The 19,310-nt window shown below is 36.9% G+C and overlaps 1 protein-coding gene across 1 annotated transcript in view; it reads right to left on the bottom strand.

Moving 5' to 3' along the window:
• The window catches only part of Shroom4 (shroom family member 4), a 98,200-nt gene extending 80,614 nt beyond the window's left edge, over positions 1-17,586 (bottom strand). Inside the window, exon 1 of the mRNA XM_036175442.1 lies at positions 17,438-17,586. Coding sequence (XP_036031335.1) covers positions 17,438-17,553 — 116 coding nt within the window. The 5' untranslated portion in view covers positions 17,554-17,586. The remainder of the gene's footprint in view (positions 1-17,437) is intronic.
• Between the last annotated feature and the right edge of the window lie 1,724 nt (positions 17,587-19,310).

The following is a 19,310-nucleotide window of genomic DNA, read 5'->3' as shown; positions in this document are numbered from 1 at the left end:
CTCTCCTGCTACAAATGTTGCTATTTCTTCTGTCTTTAACAGAAAAGGAAAACAAAAAGTCTCTTGCATGTATCATGACACTGTGTTTCTAGTATGGAGTTCAAAGAAAAGATTTGTCTAGAATAAAGAGGCTGGTGGGAGGCCTTACCGTTGACGAGGAAAAATAGGTGAATAGTGGAAGCCATAGGAATCAATTCCTGGCATTCTAAAGAAGCAAACTTTTTTCCTAGAGAATATTTGCAGTACTTAAATTAGCTCATAAATCATTTCTTCCTGTCTTACAAAACAAATACGTAAAGAACAAATTGAGCAGGGTGATGCAACTCTGGAATCCTAGCTCTCAGATAAAAAGAGAGAGAAAGAAAATTGTGAGTTTAAGATGAGCAAAGAAAATTGTGAGTTTAAGATGAGCCTAGACTACACAGTGAGACAGTTTCTTAAAAGAAAGCATCATAGAGCTAGCTTATCTATTTTGTAAGGCAAAACTTCCTATGGTTAGAACATGTAGTAGGTTGGAAGTTTCTGCTTTCTGTTTGTTAAACCATTTGAGCAAGTGTCTACCTTTTCTAAGGATCTGAAAACATTATCTCTTCAGGTTGAATAATCTTGATTCATTTACAAAGCTTTCATTTGAATGGCTTTTCTATCCATTGATAATTTTATAGTGCTTTCATGATTGCTCACCACATTTTCTGCACTCAGCTTTATAGTTGTGATAGGACCACTTACTTCTCTGATAAAAAGCTGTTCAACTGTTTTTCAAAACATTCTGTTCTATGCAAGGGATATGAGCCTCTGGGAAAATGAAACATTTCAGAGGAAAAAAATGTGTTGGACACTGTTGTTAAAGGAAGTGAGTTGATCTGTGATACTAATTAAGTCTGGTTATTGTATCTAAATTAAAGTGGTGTCTCCTATCTGTAGCTTTAAAGGCTCCCAAGTGGAAGGAATAGAAGCCATGCAAAAGAGAAAAGGGCTGAAAGTGTCTCTTGTCTAAGGAAAGAGAGAAAATCTAAGTTTTTGTACTTAGGGCTGTCACTTCCTTAATGAGGCTATTTTTGTTTGTTTGTTTGTTTGTTTGTTTTTTTCCCTTCTAGAAATTCTATCTGGTGGGTGAGGACAAAAATAACATCAGGAGGAAATTTGAGAGCAAGGCAGTCAAACAGGTAAATTTGGACTTCCCACTGGTTAGCGCCAACAGCCATGGCTGGGGAACTGCTAGTTTATTAGCTGTGGCCAACATGGTGTGAAGGATAGTTAATCACTAAAAGAGGCAGACTTGGGATACTGAACAAATTACAAGAATAAAAATATGATGCCAGGAGAACACTGTCATTTTATTCTATTTTAGACTACTGGCAGATTGATAAAAACGAGGTGGAAGACCACCACCATTCCTGGTAGTGTTTCTATACATATACATATGCATGTGACAACAGTTAATGAAAAAAGAGGCCACAAATTGGAAAGAGAGCATGGAAGGGTATTAGGAGAATTTGGGGGAGGAAAGGGAAAGGGGAATGGTGTAATTATATTATAATCTCAAAAAATAAAATTACTCTAAAATTGATTGCAGTTATTGGTTAATGTTAAGCTGATTTTAATACCAATATCTGTGACTTTTAAAAGAAAAGCATAATTTCCTTTCTTCTTTGTGTGATAAAGCAAACAGAAACTTTGACATATGTGGGGAGATGGGTTAGAAAAAATAAGAGGTGAAAAAGCCAGTGCATCTTAAGATGCTGGATTCCAAGTACATTATCTGAATTCTTTAATTTCATCCTCAGAAGAAATCATTGAAAATGAAATCAGAAGTTGACTCAGAAAGAGAACACATCTAACCTATCAGTTCATTGTCATTTTACACTGGTATTCCTAAGTGTTCTCTCCCAATGTAGCATTCATCAATTGATAAACTTTTTAATCTATTCATTCCATCATCAAATGCTGTCATCCAGGCATTGGAGCCATATCTTGGAGATGGGTGGTGAATAACTCAAGGTTCTAACTAATTTTTCAAGTTTTGGGGAGTTCTCTCTTTCAATCTCCTGGACTCCTATTATAGATTCTGTTATCTTCCTTTCAGTGGGAATTCTTTCTATGTATGCCTGTGGTCAAGTGTGAGTCATTCAACAGAAGGGAAACAAACAAAACGATCAACCTGTTTTGTTTTGTTTTGTTTTTTCTCTGACACAATCAGCCAAATTAGTGTAGGAAAAAGCTATTAGGTCACATCCAGTCTACCCCTCTGGGAACAGAGCAAAACCACTCCTTATATTATGCTACATTATTTTCAATGACATTGTCCTGTCTAATTGTTAATAATTAAAATGACTCAGTGGCAGAGTTCCAGTATTTCTTTTCAAAGTTTAACCCACAATGCAGTACTTTTGCCGTCAAAATTCAGTTTCTCCGATAGTTAGCTTAAACAACCTCAGTCTTGATTTCATCTAGCTGTGATCTGATCTCCCTGAACTCATTCCATTCATTTCCTATTTGGTTGATGAATTTATATCCTTCAAATATAGCTGTAAGTCTATTATACACATTTCCCTCTCCTCTCCACTATGGCTGCTGAGTTACCCTTAGAGGAAACTGTAACTTAATACAACTTCTGGGCACCAGCATTTCCCACTCTAGGCAGAGCAAATGCCAACTAATTTCCTGCAGTTCTTGGGTTAGCCTTCCCAGTTGTCTATCTTTTCTCGAGGCCACAGATTATACTGGAAGTACCTTTGGTACCTCCACTGTTCTGCTCTTCAGTGGTACAGGAGCACGTCTTTAGAGATCTTTTTCTAAAAACACATATGGAAGGAGGCACAACAGACAGTTTTCTCAAAGGACACAGCAGGAGATTCTGTTGATTCTATGTGGGCACAGAATTTGTGATTTTTTTTTTATTCACTCTCATATTCAACATTTGTTGGAAACCAGCAGCATCATATCTTGGACAAGGTAATATAAAAAGACTATATGACTTTGGTATGTCATTCTTCCTCAGGAAATTCAGACTAAGAGATGACACAAGTAGATTCCTCTCAGCACTTACCTCTGCCACTTTTCACTTCTAAAAGGATTATTGAGTTGGGATATAGCTCAGTGGTACAGCATTCATCAATCATGCCCAATACCTAACACCCTCTATACCACAAAAACTGTCTACATGTACAATTTTTTTTTGTTTGCTTGTTTGTTTTGTTTTTTTTGGAGAGGGTGCTACAGATGGAACTGACAGTTTTGAGGATATTAGGGAAGTGCTATACCACTAAGCTACATATTTAGCCCATTCACATTTCATTGAAACTGAACCTGCTCCTAACGTGTTAATGAAAGCTTTTCTGCCAGAGCCAACTAATAACCTCTGAATTATGCAACTTGGTAGTCTATCTTTCATTATTCATCTAACTTGACTGCAATATCTGACTTGACAGTAGTGACTGACGGGCTGCTCCTTCCTACTTCTCTTCCTACATCTCGATCACATTAAAGCTCTTTCCTATCCTCACTCTAGGCTGATGGGACCCCTTACATTTGATTAAGAACTAGAAGCAAGGAATAGAGAAATCTCTTTTTATCATGTCACCAATTTACCCTTCCTTGTCTCCTCATGCAGCAGGTGAATTCTGTTTGTTTTTATCAAAGTGTTTTCTACTTCTGTTCTAATATGCCTAAAGATCTCACTGCTCTGATTATTTCTTCCTTTCTACAAAGTCAATTTATCTGCCTCCACTAAATCAGTCTCATTAGCAGATATGTTTGTGATTTAAAAGGTAACTTTTCTCTTTATGAAATGAGTAATTTTAATAATTGACAATTATTTTTTTCTAGAGCTGAGGACCAAACGCAGGGCCTTGTGCTTGCTAAATCCCCAACCCTGACAAAATTTTTATATATTTGCTCCAACTTAGGCTAATACTTCATTTCTTTTCCTCCCAGCATTTTAGCAAACAATCAATTTAGGGCTCTGACTTTAGATTCCATTGTCAAAGTTGCTAATTACTTCTATGTTGCCAAAATCAATAGTAAATTCTCAGAATCTGTGTCTCACCAACATTTGACACATCTGAGCACTCTCTCTCTCTCTCTTTTAAAATCAATATCCTCACTAGAACTACTGAATACTGCACCTCACTGGCCACTTCTCAACTTCCTCTTTTGTTAATCCTTTTCAACCTACCAAAGGACTTCATTATCTCAGGGATGAGCAATAATGCCTCGACTTTGCTGTTTATATTTAACCCCCATTAGCAATATCATCTAGTCTAAAATCTTTACTGATTGGAGATAAATCCAAAATTTGGATATCCAATTTTGACCTATTTCATGAGCGGAGCTCTAGACTCCTCTATCATTTAATATTAGCATATCTCAGTAGACACATCAAATTTAATATGCATAAAATTCAATTAGTTTGACGTTTTCTCACACCCTTCAGACTTGGTTCCAATATCTCCAGTCTTTTCTGCCTTAGTAATTGGTACCATCCAGTTATTCAAGCCTAAACTAAGGAACTTTTTAATTCCTTGCCTGTTCATTCTCTGCCATAAGCCTGTCCAACTCATACTTCACCCATTGGCAAGTCCTCTGAAACAAATCTTTTTTTTTTTTTTTTTTACTAATTTTTGCCATCTCTCTGAGTAAAATTTAAGTCAAGCCATCACCTTCTCCTACCAGAATCACTGCAATTGCTCATCTCCTACTACAGTCTCCTTCCATACAGTAGCCATAATGATCATCTCAAAGTTGAAAACCAATCTTATCACTGTCCTGTTTGGAATCCTTTAATAACTTCTCCCCTCCAATTATAGCACATTTAGAATTCTTTTTTAAGATTTATTTACTTATGTATATGAGTACTATATTTGCATGTGTGTCTACATGACAAAAGAGGGCATCAGGCCCCATTATAAATGGTTGTGAGCCACTATGTGGGTGCTGGGAATTGAACTCAGGACCTCTGGAAGGGCAGCCAGTGCTTTTAACTGCTCAGCCATCTCTCTAGACCTATATTTAGAATTCTTATAGGAACCTATACGTCCTTATGCAAGTGAATTTCAACTTTCTTCATGTTTCATTTACTTGGTTACTAAAGTCTAATTTCAATTTTTTGTTGGTTTTTTTTGTTCATTTGTTTTTTTTGAACTTTGGTGATATTATGTTTTTCTACATATAAAGGTCTTTATACTTGACATTCTACTTACAATGCTCTCATCCCCGGATTTTCACAGAGATGCATCTTTTTCATCATTTAATTCTTTATTTACAAATCTTCACATGGAGGCTGGGAAGATGTCTCAGTTGGTAAAGTACCAAGCATGTAAACATGAGAACTTGAGTTCAGATCACTAGGAACAATGTAAAAGTCAGTGTGGTGGCATGTGTCTATAATTCTAGTGTATAGGTGGAAACACGTGGATGTCTAAAGCTCTCTGGCCAGACTGTCTAAACTTTTGGTGAATTCTGGGTTCAGTGTCAGACCCTATCTCAAAAAAATAAGATGGAGAATGGGAAAGGAAATCACCCAATTTTAAACTATAGCCTTTATGATGTATATGTGTACATACATGTACACACACACACACACACACACACACACACACAAACACACACACACACACACACACACACACACACACACACACACACATACACACACACCTGCAGAAGGGCCATTCCTGATCTAGTTAAAGCCTCATCTATCCCTGTTGCTTCTAGACTATCTCTATCTTACCATTTCTGTGCTCGTACATTTCTTCATTTTCCTTCACAGCACCTATCACTAACTGTTAGGGATATATTTGCCTCTCTGTGATAATTGTTTATCCATCCCCACTGGAAGGTCAGATCCGTGTGAAGAAAGATTAGTTTTTCAGTGCTATGTCCTCAGTTCCCACAAGAGTACTTGGCATAGATGGAGTATGTGTCTAGTAATTTTTCTCATATTAATTAATGAAAGGATCTTTTTCCTGTGCTTAGCTAATAAATATATGTCACCAAACATTAAGCACCTAGACCTCTTCCATTTATTTTTTTACTTCTGTTTCTGGAAAATCCCATCCATCTCAGTAGCTTCAATTACCATCTATTCTAATAACTTCCCATATAATTACAAACATTTTTTCTATATCCTAGAACCATAGTTACAAGTGCCAATCATGATTTCTACTTGGAAATCTTATATGGTTCAAACCCCACATCTTCAAAATTAAATTATTTTCCTTTCTTTTAATATAACAAACATAAAGTATCGAGTGGAATGCTCACTACTGAATAAATTCAACTTCGTGTAACTATGTTTGAAATTAATGTCTTATAACTTCATCTAGCTTGTTATGAAATTTTGGACTCATTTTTGATTCATATATCTTTCCTTTTCTGAATTCATGACATCAACTTTCAAGTATTTGGATACCTAGCAACCCAACACCCCCAATATTCTTGGCTTCTACTTTTCACAACAGTGACTCTACTTGTCATTGCTTGGCACACATGCTCAACTCAGTTATACAGTGGGTACTCAACATACAATTCTGCTAGATACTAGGAAGGCATGTTGAAGATTCAAGAAAGATAATCTTATAGATTTTGCCCAAAATTTACATGGGGAAACATACAAGCAAGCAAGATAGAGGAAACAAGAGGTGTTGTCTATGTGAGAAAACATAATACATTTCAAGGCTGCACTGGCTAAGGAAAGCTCAGAATTGGCAAAGCTTGGATCAGTTTTTAGTGTTAAGTAAAAGTAAGCAAAGCAAAGTAAAGAATGGATCAGTCATGATTCTAAGCCAAAGGAGCAAGATGTGAAAAGGCAAAGAGATGTGAGAAATGATGTTGGAGTTGGAAAAGCACAAACAGTTGAATGCAAGTTTTTGCACAGAAGGTGGAGATACACAGAATGAGAATTGTTTCTTAAGAGGTCTGTTCAACCATGTTAGAGAGTTTGGATTTTATTCTGAACACAATGGGCAACTCTGAGTGTTGTTGACAAGTAATGGGTCTGTAACTAGATTTACATTTTAAAAACTGACTCTGGTTATAGCACAGAGGTTAAATTCAGGAGGTAAAGAGAATGACAAGACTGGAAATAGGTAATATGTTAAGATGTTGTTGCAGTACACAAACAAGAGAAAGGACATAGAAATTTTCAGTAGATAAAAATGATCAGAACTTGACCAATTAAACATGAAATCATAGTGGAGAAAACTGGCTTCATTGTTAACTATGTTTAAGGAGGCACACAAAGACATGGGTTTTTTTAAATCAGAGTTTGGAGGCAAAATTTAATCAGTTTAATACATTTAACAGTGGAGTAGCCAATGCAGGTTTGTAGAATTAGGAGAAAAAGCAACAGGACAACAAAAGATAATGGGTTGACAATATCTGAACAATGGAGAACAGGAATTAAAGAAGTATTTCCCAAGAAGAGGACAGTAAGAGCTATAATCCAGGTAAAGAATGTGCAAAGGAAAGTTACACTCTTTCGGGTTTCAGGAAGATAAGATAGAAAAAAGTCATGTACATCCAGCTACAGGGGGTCATAAATGCTAGGACAGAGTACTTGTATTATTTCTGGAGATAATTGGGGCATATCTGAGAAAGGGAATTACATGACCCAGGCTGGCACAATAGAGATCTCATAACTCATAAGGTTTACCCGAAGCACAATTATTGCTGATTGAAATAAATACTGAGATGTACTTTAGGAAGATTAATTTGGCAGAAGTGCAAAGAATGGTTTGGAGGGCACCCAGATAGGAGGTAATGAGTCCCAGGCAGTAGTAGGAAGAAGACGAAGGAGATGGATGGCACGGACATTAGAAACACTGCAGAGGAGCTCAGAAAGGACTTTGGGGATAACAAAGAAATTAAAGAGACTCTATAGTTGTGAGTCTGACTTATAGAGATGGGAATGATGCCATATACACACATACGAAAAAAAATAAATGAGGTATCAGAACAGCTCATCTTGGAATAGAAATCTGGAGCTCAGGAAGAAGTAAAAGCTGGGAGAATGATCTATATGCAGAAGAGGTCTTCATCATTTTGAGTTTCACGGCTGGAGGAAAGCCCTTCCTCTCCGTAAGCCTCAATAGAGTTATGGAGGACAGTACAGTAGACTTGTGGAAAGTAGTGATTGCAGGGAGTTCTAACAAGCCAGCTCCTCTGATAGGCGCTTCATTCTGCTGCATGGCTGGCCAGTCTGTGGTTGAGCAAAGAAGAGTAGAAAACTTTCTAGGTTGAGGAGCAGCACAGCAGACACAAAGGAGAGTTGGGGGTCTGTTGCTCGGTGGCATTGATTGCCTGTCATGCAGAAAATCTTTTTAGTTTTTTAACCATTGTATGGCGTTTCTGAAAATGATTTATGCCAGAGACCAGCAAAATTAATTATAAAGGGCCAGATACTAAATATTTATACAAGTATAAATAAATACACTATTCATTTTCTAAACTACAATATTATTAATTAAGGATTTCATACATACATATACTGTTTGACCTCCCAGATTCACCCTTCATCCCACCACCCCCTCCTAAATTCTTATCTGTTTTTTATAATCCATTGAGTCCACTTTTTTACTGCTATATTCTTTTGGGTGAGGTATCATCAGGGTTGACCTATCCACGCCCTTAAAGAAAACTGACTCTACCTTCCCCAGAAGCCATCAACTGTCAATAGCTCCCCATAGATAGGTGCTGCTTTTAACCTTGGTCAGAGAAACTTCTTATTGCATGGCTCATAGTTAATGCAGAGACTCATTACTGTTGAAAATGCTGAGAAAAAAAAGACCTGTGTATGATCAACCATAGATAGACTACGTATTATCAACAATTTCTCTGTCCCCAAGGACCAGAAAATATTACAGAAGAGGGGGGAGAAAAAAACCTAAGAGCCAGAAGATGAGTAGGTATACTGTGAATTGCTGGCCTCTGGACATGATATGGCTGTTGAACTCAGCAGTTATGGTTATGTCACAAGATCAAGCCAGCTAAAACTTGAAATATAGAAGGGGAAGGGGCTCCAAGAGGCCCCGACCCAAGCTGAAAGGACCTATTGGCAGCTGATGGCTGCTAGGAGATGGATAGTCACTTTTCTTTGGGGAGTTGGAGGCATGATCACTGGTAGGCAGGTTCCTTATTCCCTAGTGTATGATCTCATACCCATGTACAAATAGAAAGCACTAATTGGACCCTGGGTTAAAATAAAGGAAGGAAAATATGAAATTTGGAAGGAGATATGATGATGGGGTCCTAAGCAGGCAGCTGGAGGGAAAAGTGAGGGGTGGTTACATGTATGAAATATTCAAAGAATAAAAATAACAAATAATACAAATAAATAACACTCAGCAGACTATATTAAACAGGTGGTAGGCTAGACTGGCTAGCCAAACTCTGGTATAATCTCGTAGGAAAAATACATGAGCAGATTCTTTCAATGCATTGTGATAATGACTCGAATTCTATAGGAGCAGAGAATGGCTACTTGATCAACCCAAGGTGTCAAAGAATGTATCCTAGAAATGGGCTCCCCAGGGCTGTAATTTCAAGTTTGTGAATGCTACAGTTAAGGAATCTAGAGAATGAACTGAAATAACCAGCTCTGATAAGAAGTAGAAAATGAAGAATCTTAGAGTTGATAATCAGCAGGATATTCCTGGAAACTTCACTGTTCCAGAATGAATAAACAACAAGGCATACTTGATGAAGTTGCAGGTATAAGCAGAGATGGGTATAATTGGCTCACTCTTCTTACTGCCCACTGAGAAGTTTTCAGCAGTGGACAGATATATAATTGAATCTATATTCTGGATTTGCCTATGTGCTAACAACATCTTGGCAGAGAGATTTGAGACAATTCAGAGAAGAGATAAGGAGGGACTGAACTAGGGTAGTCACAGAAAATGCAAACCAGAGTAAAGATCCTGGGACAGTCTAAAGGGCAAACAGCTCTTGGTTACAGTCGAGAATGACTATTGGTTTTCCCACTCAGATGCATCAACTACTACTGGCAAGGGCTAGATAATGAGTTCAGATTTACACATACTGTATTTGAATTTCCTGTTAGATTTTCCAGTAGTGATTTTTATTGGTCCTCTGAATATATGAATCTGAATTTTAGGGGAGATTACAATTAGAAATATACTCATTAGCACTGAGGTAGTAGTTGAAATAATGAGTGAATGGAATAGCTCAGATTAAATGAGTAGAGTAAGCAAACTATGAGCCATGGTGGTCAAAAGGAGGTAAACAGAATAGGAGAAAATGAAACTGAGGCTTTGTTAATATAGAAGAATGGGAATGAAGAGAATGGTGTATGAGAAAGGTAGATGGAGAAGAGGTTGTTACTACAGAGTTGTATTGAGTTTTTCTCTACTGATTCTGGAGGATTGAGCCCTGATGCCCTCCAGGTAGTGGTTCCCAAACTGCTGGCTTTTCATTTAGAAACTTTAGTAAAATTCATAACTGGAATAGCTCCCACTAATCAAGAGTTTTTGATTAGTAGGCCTAATATGGCATCCAATAAAATGCATTTGTAACAAGTTCCCAAGTGGTGCTCACTAATGAGTACCAGCTCTAAAACATCTATTGTATAATTAATTAATTTCTCTCTAAAGGATCTATGCATCTTCCTTAGAAACACTGAAATAATAGTCACAAATTATATTCTATGTTCAGTGACTCAGGAACTCTGGTCAAGAAGGACTATAGGTGTTCATGATTAAATTAACAGACTCCAGGAAAAGCCTGACATTCAATAAATAATTGCTGACTCAAATACTTGCAAGAGGTTAAGCATGGTGTTGCATGCCTGTAATTCCAGGGTCTTGGAGGCTGAGGCAGGTCAATCATGAGTTCAAGACCACTCTGGATAAGACCCTGTCTCAAAAGTGAGATCTGCTTTGGGATAATCATTCTATATGCTCTCATCAGTTAATAAAAAAGATTGGCCTATAGCAAGGCAGAATAAGGCTTTTTATATATATGCCTCTGAAACCAGGCAGTTGGGATTGGAAAACTCCATCTACAAAGATCCTTTGCATAATCAGAAGAGTAAGCAGTTGATTCAGAAGTGTTTATTCCTTAAGATTGAGAATGCCCAAGAATATAGTGTGTGGCCATCTGAAAAGACAAGAAAATTTCTCAGAATGACACCCTGAAGTGTAAAAGAATAGATGAGCATGAATCAGGTGCAAACATGTAAAACACAAATGGAGAAATGATCTGTAGGCTAACTGATAACATTTATAAGGAAAGTAGGATGATAAACGCTACTTTGAACTTCAAAAATCAACGGATATTACAACAGAATAGAGGAATAACCAAACTAGAGCAAGTGAAAATACTGTTCATTAAATAACTTCTTAGTTTTTGTTTTGTTTTTGTTTTTTGAGACAGGGTCTTATGTAGTCTAGGCTAGTCTTGACCTCATTATATACCTAAGGCTGGCCTTGAACTCCTAATCCTTCTGTCTCCACCTCTCAAATATCACAAACAATAGTACTAGTCCTGTAGGTATATGTCACCACACCTGACAAAAACAAACAAAAACAAAAACTTATATAGTATGCCCTTCTATCCATTATATTTTTTCTTCCTTCCCCCTCTAAGTTTTATTGTAATAGACTTTTTTTCCTACCGAGCACTGAGCCAAGGGTCTTGTGCTAAGTACACACTCTACCACTGAGTTCCGCTTTGCTCTGCTTTGCTTTGCTTTGTGGTACTAGGAATGGAAAAAGTGAACCTGGGGCATCACAAGTGCTCTACCACTGAACTGTATCATCAGCTATTTAAAAATCACTTTATGCAATATCTTTCAGCTATTCACATAATCAAAATTATTTGTGCACATTTTTCAGTGGAAGTTTTGTTTTTAAATTGCATCCATATACATCCTTTATATATCACGCACATTTCTTCTTAAGGGTACTCCTGAGTGTTTCATGAGTTTAAATAGTGAGTGAGTGGAGCTCTTACATTGTACAGCTTCTAATTGGTTATTGTGGTCTAATATTATTTTTAAAATGAATTTGTTCTTCTTTGACTTCTTTAAACTAATTTTAATACTTTACAATTTGGTCAATAGAGTTAAATAAAGACCAACATATGTCCATTTCTAAGTCTGTTTAAGAGTCAAGATTTTACCTTTTTTTCAAAAAAAAACATCCTTTCGCTCTTAAAATGAGCTGTTATCATTCTATAATTCAAAACTACATTTATGGACTTTGCATCTAACTCAATAATTAGAGTATCCTGTGTGGGAGCAGGGTATTGGGTTGTAGCATCAAACTAATGTTGGCTTCAAAAACAACTTAAATCTGCAACATTTTCAGATCTATCAAATGATCAGAGTCAAGGTTATTTCAAAAACTCTGAATGCACTCACTGGAAATTTTGTTGAATTATTATTGTTGTTTTCAGTATTTCTGCTGTTTCAGGTCCTTTCATTCTATAGCTTCTCAATGATTTTGGCATTTAACACTGAAGTAGATATGTTAAATTTCTCTGTGATTTCAAGATTTCTGAAAGTATAGTTATAATAATCTGTAGTTAATTCCAGAAACTATTTCTATGATGTTATTTGTTACTTCTCATTTAAGTTTTATTTATAATTCATCTTTGTTTACTTGATTAAGTTTGCTAGAGGCTTATCTATTTAATCCATCTTCCCAGTCTCCCAAATCAAGCCTGTGGCATCACTATTATATTGGATTCATAGATATGTAATTGTATTATTAATTTTTAATAAAATATCAAATGTTATAAATTTACTTCTGAATACTAATCTGACAAGTCATGCTCTCATCTTTATTATTTGCTATTTTTCTTTGATCTGATATTTACATATAAATATGTTCTGCTATATTAAAGTTGCAAAAGATTTTTATTTAAATTTGGGAAATTTGTACATTCTCATCAGAAACAAAAGCCAATGTCACTTCTGCTAAGAATTTGCATATATTTTCTCTGCAGCATAACATGCAATCATTTTTAGATGTTACATGAATATTTGAAAGTAATGAATTCCTATCTATTAAATATTTTTAAATTGTATTAGTTAGAATGAATGACTTATGCTTTCAACTCTTCCAAGTATTTGCATTTTGGTGTTCTTTGTTTTCATGCCTAAGTTATGTCAAAGTCTTCAATACAGACATTTTCATAAATTTTCTTTGTCTACTGCAAACAGGTTTTTCTTTATATATTTAGATGTCATAATTTTTAGTTAAAAATGGTATTTAGTCACAAAGTCCTAGCCAGAGCTGAGGAGCTAGTGGTAATCAAGATCTGCCTGGAAAGGGAAAGTTAGTTTTCTTTAAGGATATATCCTCTGGTAGATCAAAAATGGTTCAGACTCAGGGGTATATAGGCAGGACTACTTGGAGCAATGTTTGTTTTTGTTTTTGTTTTTTTCAAAAAGAAATCCATAAAGGTACAAAGTTAGGTGAGTATGGAATTGGGGGCTGGATCTGGGAATAGATGGGGAGGAGGTTGAATATGATCAAAATACAAAGCATGAAATTTTTAAATAATTAATGAACTATTCAAAATTACTCATGAATATCATGTCTTTAATGTGGTTAAATATTCTATCCATATAAAATAAACGTTTTGAGAATAGCACAGCTCTATGGTTCGTATTTTTAATTTTTGTTCAAGTAGAAAAGGGACCTGCTCAGATGCCTTTTTTTGGACTATGGATTGATTGGAAAGAGATAAAACTGAATGCTGAGAAGCCAGTGGGAAGGCTCTCAAAATAGTACAGGTGAGAAAACATGAGTGATTGAATTAAGACAAAACAACAGCGGTTTAGAGCAGGTTAGACATGTCAAGGCTTGAATTTACTTGGACTGACAATGATACCTTGATTTCTGACTTAGTTAACTAACATTAAAGGGCAATGTAGGGCTGGGGATGTGGCTCTGGGTTTGATCCCTAGAAGTGTGCATGTACGAGTGTGTGTGTGCGTGCATGCACATGTGCGCGCACACACACACACACACACACACACACACACACACACACACACTATTCATATATATACAAGCTGGATTGGGTTTCTGAATTTTCAGAATAAGCCATTTTCTAAAGTCTCTGGAACTTTGTCAGTGATTTACTTAAACCAAAGTCCTTTTACTTACATCTGAGACAATAGGATGAACACTTATAAACTATAAGTACATCACACTTCTTTTATGTGCTAATTTATGAAGAACAGAGACCTTTTTCATAAACTGAAGGGGAAATTGGGACTAAACCAGAAGGAACTAACTTCCTATACCATGTCCACAGCAGTCCATAAGGGAAGGTAAAGTTTTCCACAAGAGGGCAGCAGCATCTCATAAATTATGCATGGCATGCCTCAAGTAGTAAGAGCTGAAGTGGGGGTGCTGCAAAAGGTAGAAAATGTAGGTACTGGGAGCCACAGAGCCTTTCAGCCCATGCAAACCAAAGGTCCCTGCTATCTCCAAGGCTGTAATTGTAGCCACTCCTAAGTGATGCTTTGTAGTGGCAGTGTCGTTGTAGTAAAGAAGAGAGGGTGAGTGGTTAAAACCCTAACATCTTCACATCCCTGTGAAACTTCCTTGAACGTATTCACATTGAAAGTGCCTCTGTCTTTCTACAACCAGAATCTCACCAAGAGCCATGCTCTCTGTTCAGATGTTTGCCGTACCCAATTGGTTTCCCAGCAAATCACACTCTGTAGACTAGGGTACAATGTACATTACAGCTCTAATGCACTTCCCATCTAACAGTGTTTGGCTACTCCAATTATGCTTTGTTTATACCTCAGAGAAGGGAATGGAATGAGATTCCCTGATACAGCATTATGCATCTATGGCCAAACCACCTTGATCTTGGAAGCTAAGCACGATCAAGTCTGGCTAGTACTTGGAAGGGGAAAACCATTATGTAAGAAGAATTTTATATAAGTTGTATCATTAATCTTCACAATAATAACACTATTCAAGGAATTACAATTTCCATGTAATAGAACAAAGAAGTAACATTCAGGAACCTATCAGATACTAAACAAGAACTCTTATCAAGTGACCCCTCCATGAAGTCTTACTTAAAACATAAATCATAACTGATACAAAGTGAAGATGTATATCAATGGCACAGAGCACTTGACTATCATACTCAAGGCCTTGTATTCCATTCATATAATATTGAATCAGTGATAACATAGCTATTATATATGGTACAAGGCACTACTTTCCATGAGGCCTATATCTGGAAAGGCATGGCTAATATTAGGTACTAGAAGATCATGCAATACACCAATGGAATTCTATATAATCTGCCCCATGTAACCCCAAACTGTTATCATTTTCTCTTTCAGGGAAAGATTGTTTAGATAAATTGTTTTAGTGTTACATGTGATCAATAGAAGAATTTATGATAGCTCTCCTTCTGAGTTGGTTGCTAGAGTGTCACCAAGATAGGGAGCTTTGGTGGAGAATAAGGTGTTAGGCTTGGAACAGCATACTATACTTGAAATACTATAGGTACATCTAAATATAAGCATCCAAGAGGAACTTGGTTATATGGTCTGGGACAGAAGAGATAGAATCATCCACATATAGATATAAACTAAAACAGGAGAAACCAGTGATATTTTCCATAGTATAATTTCCATATTATGATGAAGTTAGAAAAGGTAGAACTACTGAAAAAAATGTTTAAGGTATGGTCAAAGTAATGGTCAAGTCATAAAGAAAACTGGTTAAAGCATGGACAGAGAGGTAGGACACAAAGAAGTATACAGAGTATGTTGAAAGTCTGAGTTTCACATAGGAGTTTTGTAATTTAGACTGACTGTATCAAATGTATTCTTTAAGTCATATATGACGAAGACTGAAAATAATCTACTAGCTTTGACAATAAGGCAACATTTTGTCAACTTGAATTATAGAGACCAAGTTCAGACCGCAGATATTCGAAAGCTAAATGGAAGGTAGAAAAAGTGCATGCACCAAGGATAGACTCTGCTTTTGAGATGAAATGGAAACAAAAGGAAGAAAACAGCAGTAGCCAGAGGGAGAAATATCATGGAACGTAATTCACATTTTTCCTGTAATAATAATATATTATAAATAATTTAAACCATATGACATGATGTACTATGATAATCTTTCTTTAATAATAACAATGATGCAGAAACTTAGGCATGTGAATAAAATCAAGGAAACCAACCAACGAAAAGGAAAAGCCTGAGCTCTAGCAGCCCAAAGTAGAGATACTGCAGAAAAATGAAAGAAATGATCTGGGAGTGGAGCTCAAATGTGAGAGCACTTGCTTAGCATCAGCAGGCCCTTATATCCATCCCCAGCACCACAATATAAAGGTGTGTGTGTGTGTGTGTGTGTGTGTGTGTGTGTGTGTGTGTGTGTGCGCGCGCGCACACGCGCACGTGTGTGTTCATAGATACATAAATACAACCTGCTAAGTCCATATAATGTTATTTGTAGGTCTATCTTTTCAGAACTGACCATTTGGTATTAGATAACCGATTAGTGTGCTTTTCCCTGGGGAAGACTGCTTCTCCTGCTCTCAGTAACAATATTCACAGAAAAAGAGCCCATGACTTTGAAAGAGAACAAGGGGAGAGGGTTTAGAGGGAGAAAAAAAGAAGACTGCAGTGATGTAATTATGTTATAATCTCAAAAAACAATGAAACAGTTTTCAAAGGGCACATGAACAGGCGGATGCTTTGGCAGCAGCCCTGGAATGACCCCACCCAATGGTGGCCCTGCCCTTCCTTTGCTTGTGTAACGCCAGTGAGCCCAAATCTGTCTATTTCTGATGGTTTATTTTCCTAATTCCACCTACCCTTTAGCTCAAATTTTACCTCCTCTTTTGAATGTAACCCTACTGAAGTCTGACATGACCTCTTTTCTCTTTAATTAACAATTTCTGTTTGAACAATCTATTTAACAAGCACAAACAATTCTGTGAAGCATTTTATTGCTTCTTTAGATTATGAATTTTTATTGAAACATACATGCTTTTTTCACCTATGAAACTATACAAGGTAACATTTCTGTCTTGGCATTCACCATAACCTCCAGAGAGCTTACCATGGCTGGCAGCGGAGTTCCTTTAAATCTCTGTAGATATGTGATGACTGAACAATGACAGGGGAAAGAGGAGAAACCCCTGGGTTATACAGAGCTTTGCTTGTTTCGAGTCACTGAGTCCTCAGAATAATGAGTCAGTTGAGTCTGGAAGAAGTATTTATCTGAAGGGGTATACTCAGTATATGACAGTGTCAAAATATGAACCAACAGCCCTTTGTCCAGTCTGCTTTAGTTGTCTGCGCAATTCTGTTCACACGAAATACCTCTCTTCTCGATGATAATGCCAGAGATGCCACTTTAGTGAGGCTGGATTATCAATCAAGTACTTTTCAATGGCCTCTGCACCTGTACCTTACCTCCTGACAATCAGCTTGAGGATCCTGAAGGAGCCTTTGATAAGGATGAGGGCTTCTTGGCGGGATCCATACAACGGAGTGCCATTGATATTCACCAGCTCATCGCCAGTTCTCATCTTCTGGGACAAGGCTGCCTTGCCTCCATCTTCAATCTGTTGGAGAGAACAAAACAGAAATCAAGTCGTGAGGGGACTTCTGCCCCAGAATTTTATTTCCTGACTTCTCCCAACCTTGTAGCCACAAGTAGGATTGGAAAATTCTTCCATTCAGCTTCAAGAGGAGCTGAGGAGTTGATCATAGGCCATTGGTTACTGAAGGCGGAGCTTGAACAAGCTCTTGAGAAATGAGGCAACACAGAAATAAGGCAATTCATCCCTGAAAGAAGGAATAGCTCATCTGGGATGATAGCACTTCTAACAAAGAAAGTGATGCTTAGAAGGAAGTCCATTGTGTATCTGAAGTAGTCCACAACACTGGAAACTGTGCACACAAATTAGAGCCATCAAAGTGCCATCAAAAGCTGCAAAATCTTTTTCCACCTTTGGGCAATCTTTGCAGTCTAACAAAGTTGGGTTTGGATTAGGGCTCTACTACTTTCTAGATGTGAGATTCTGAGATGGTTACCTAACACTTTAGAATCAAATTACCTTATATGCAAACTGTGCCTAGCAAAAGCACTCATCTCACAGGATGCTTATGTCACTTGTTTGGGAGCTCTAAGTTCTTAGCTGATTGTTATACAAGAGGGTTGATGCTGAAAACCTTGATGGTGACTTCTAGTTCAATATTCTGTGGTCAGAATCCCCAACTCTAAACATATGAAGTACGTACAAAGCCATTGTCTCTTCAACATATTCCTAGCATAGTACTCACCTATGGGCAGTCAGCAAAAGCTGTGAATATGTTATTAATCCACCACAATTTAGGCATTCTCAATCACCAGGGTAATCTTGGCAAAGATGCTTCCAGGCTGTGGGACTTTGCAAACAAAAGTAGAAGCAATAGCCACTTGGATAGGCAAAAGCCAAGCAGAATGGCCCCAAAGACCCAAGTTTATAGCAAATTTTGTACGTAATATTCCACTTCCCACAAATGTGATTCCTACCTGTTAGTGTATTAATTCTATCTACAGTAATGGGGTCATCTCATCCATCATTAACCTATTCCCCAAGTACTTAATGTATTTTAGTATGTACAGAACAACAAACCCACTGAGAGGTAGAGATACACAAATAAACAAAGCTCTTAGCTCCTAGCCCCATATGGGAAATCTTGTCTAAAGTTTAAATGCCCACTAACATGATCATGTTAAATAAAAATCCAGCCCACCCACATTAAGTGTTTTGGGTAATATGGTAAGTAAGAATGATCAAATCATACAATTCTCAGGGGAAGGGAGATTCTGAGTGAGTTATCACTGGGGGCTGATTCATACTGAGGCTATATTTATACTTTTTTCATTTGAATCTTTCTCTCAATGTTTTATCACACCCCCTCCCTGAATCTCTGCCCACATCATGAAAGTCAGAATATTGCTTTTGTGAACTGTCAGGTAGAATCTTTTGAGTTCAAAGAAAAAATACTAATTCAGGATTTTTAAACCTCATTAAATAAATTGAAATTCTGAGTAAATTACAAATTTATCAAATATATTGTTGCTAACCATTTAAAAAAAATAACCTTTGAAAATCACAGGCTAGCCAACTGACATACACATACACATACACACACACACACTTTTTCTAGCAACCATTCAAGATAAAGTAACCTAATGATGGCAAATAGGGACTAACTCTCAAGAAATTAATTAGGATTATACTTTTGTTTCCATTGTCATTAGCATTACTGCTTCACAGACACTGCTGCCTGCGAA

This window comes from Onychomys torridus, chromosome X, assembly GCF_903995425.1.
Source record: "Onychomys torridus chromosome X, mOncTor1.1, whole genome shotgun sequence".
In the NCBI taxonomy this organism is placed as follows: Eukaryota; Metazoa; Chordata; class Mammalia; order Rodentia; family Cricetidae; genus Onychomys; species Onychomys torridus.
This window is presented reverse-complemented; position numbering and strand designations above follow the sequence as displayed.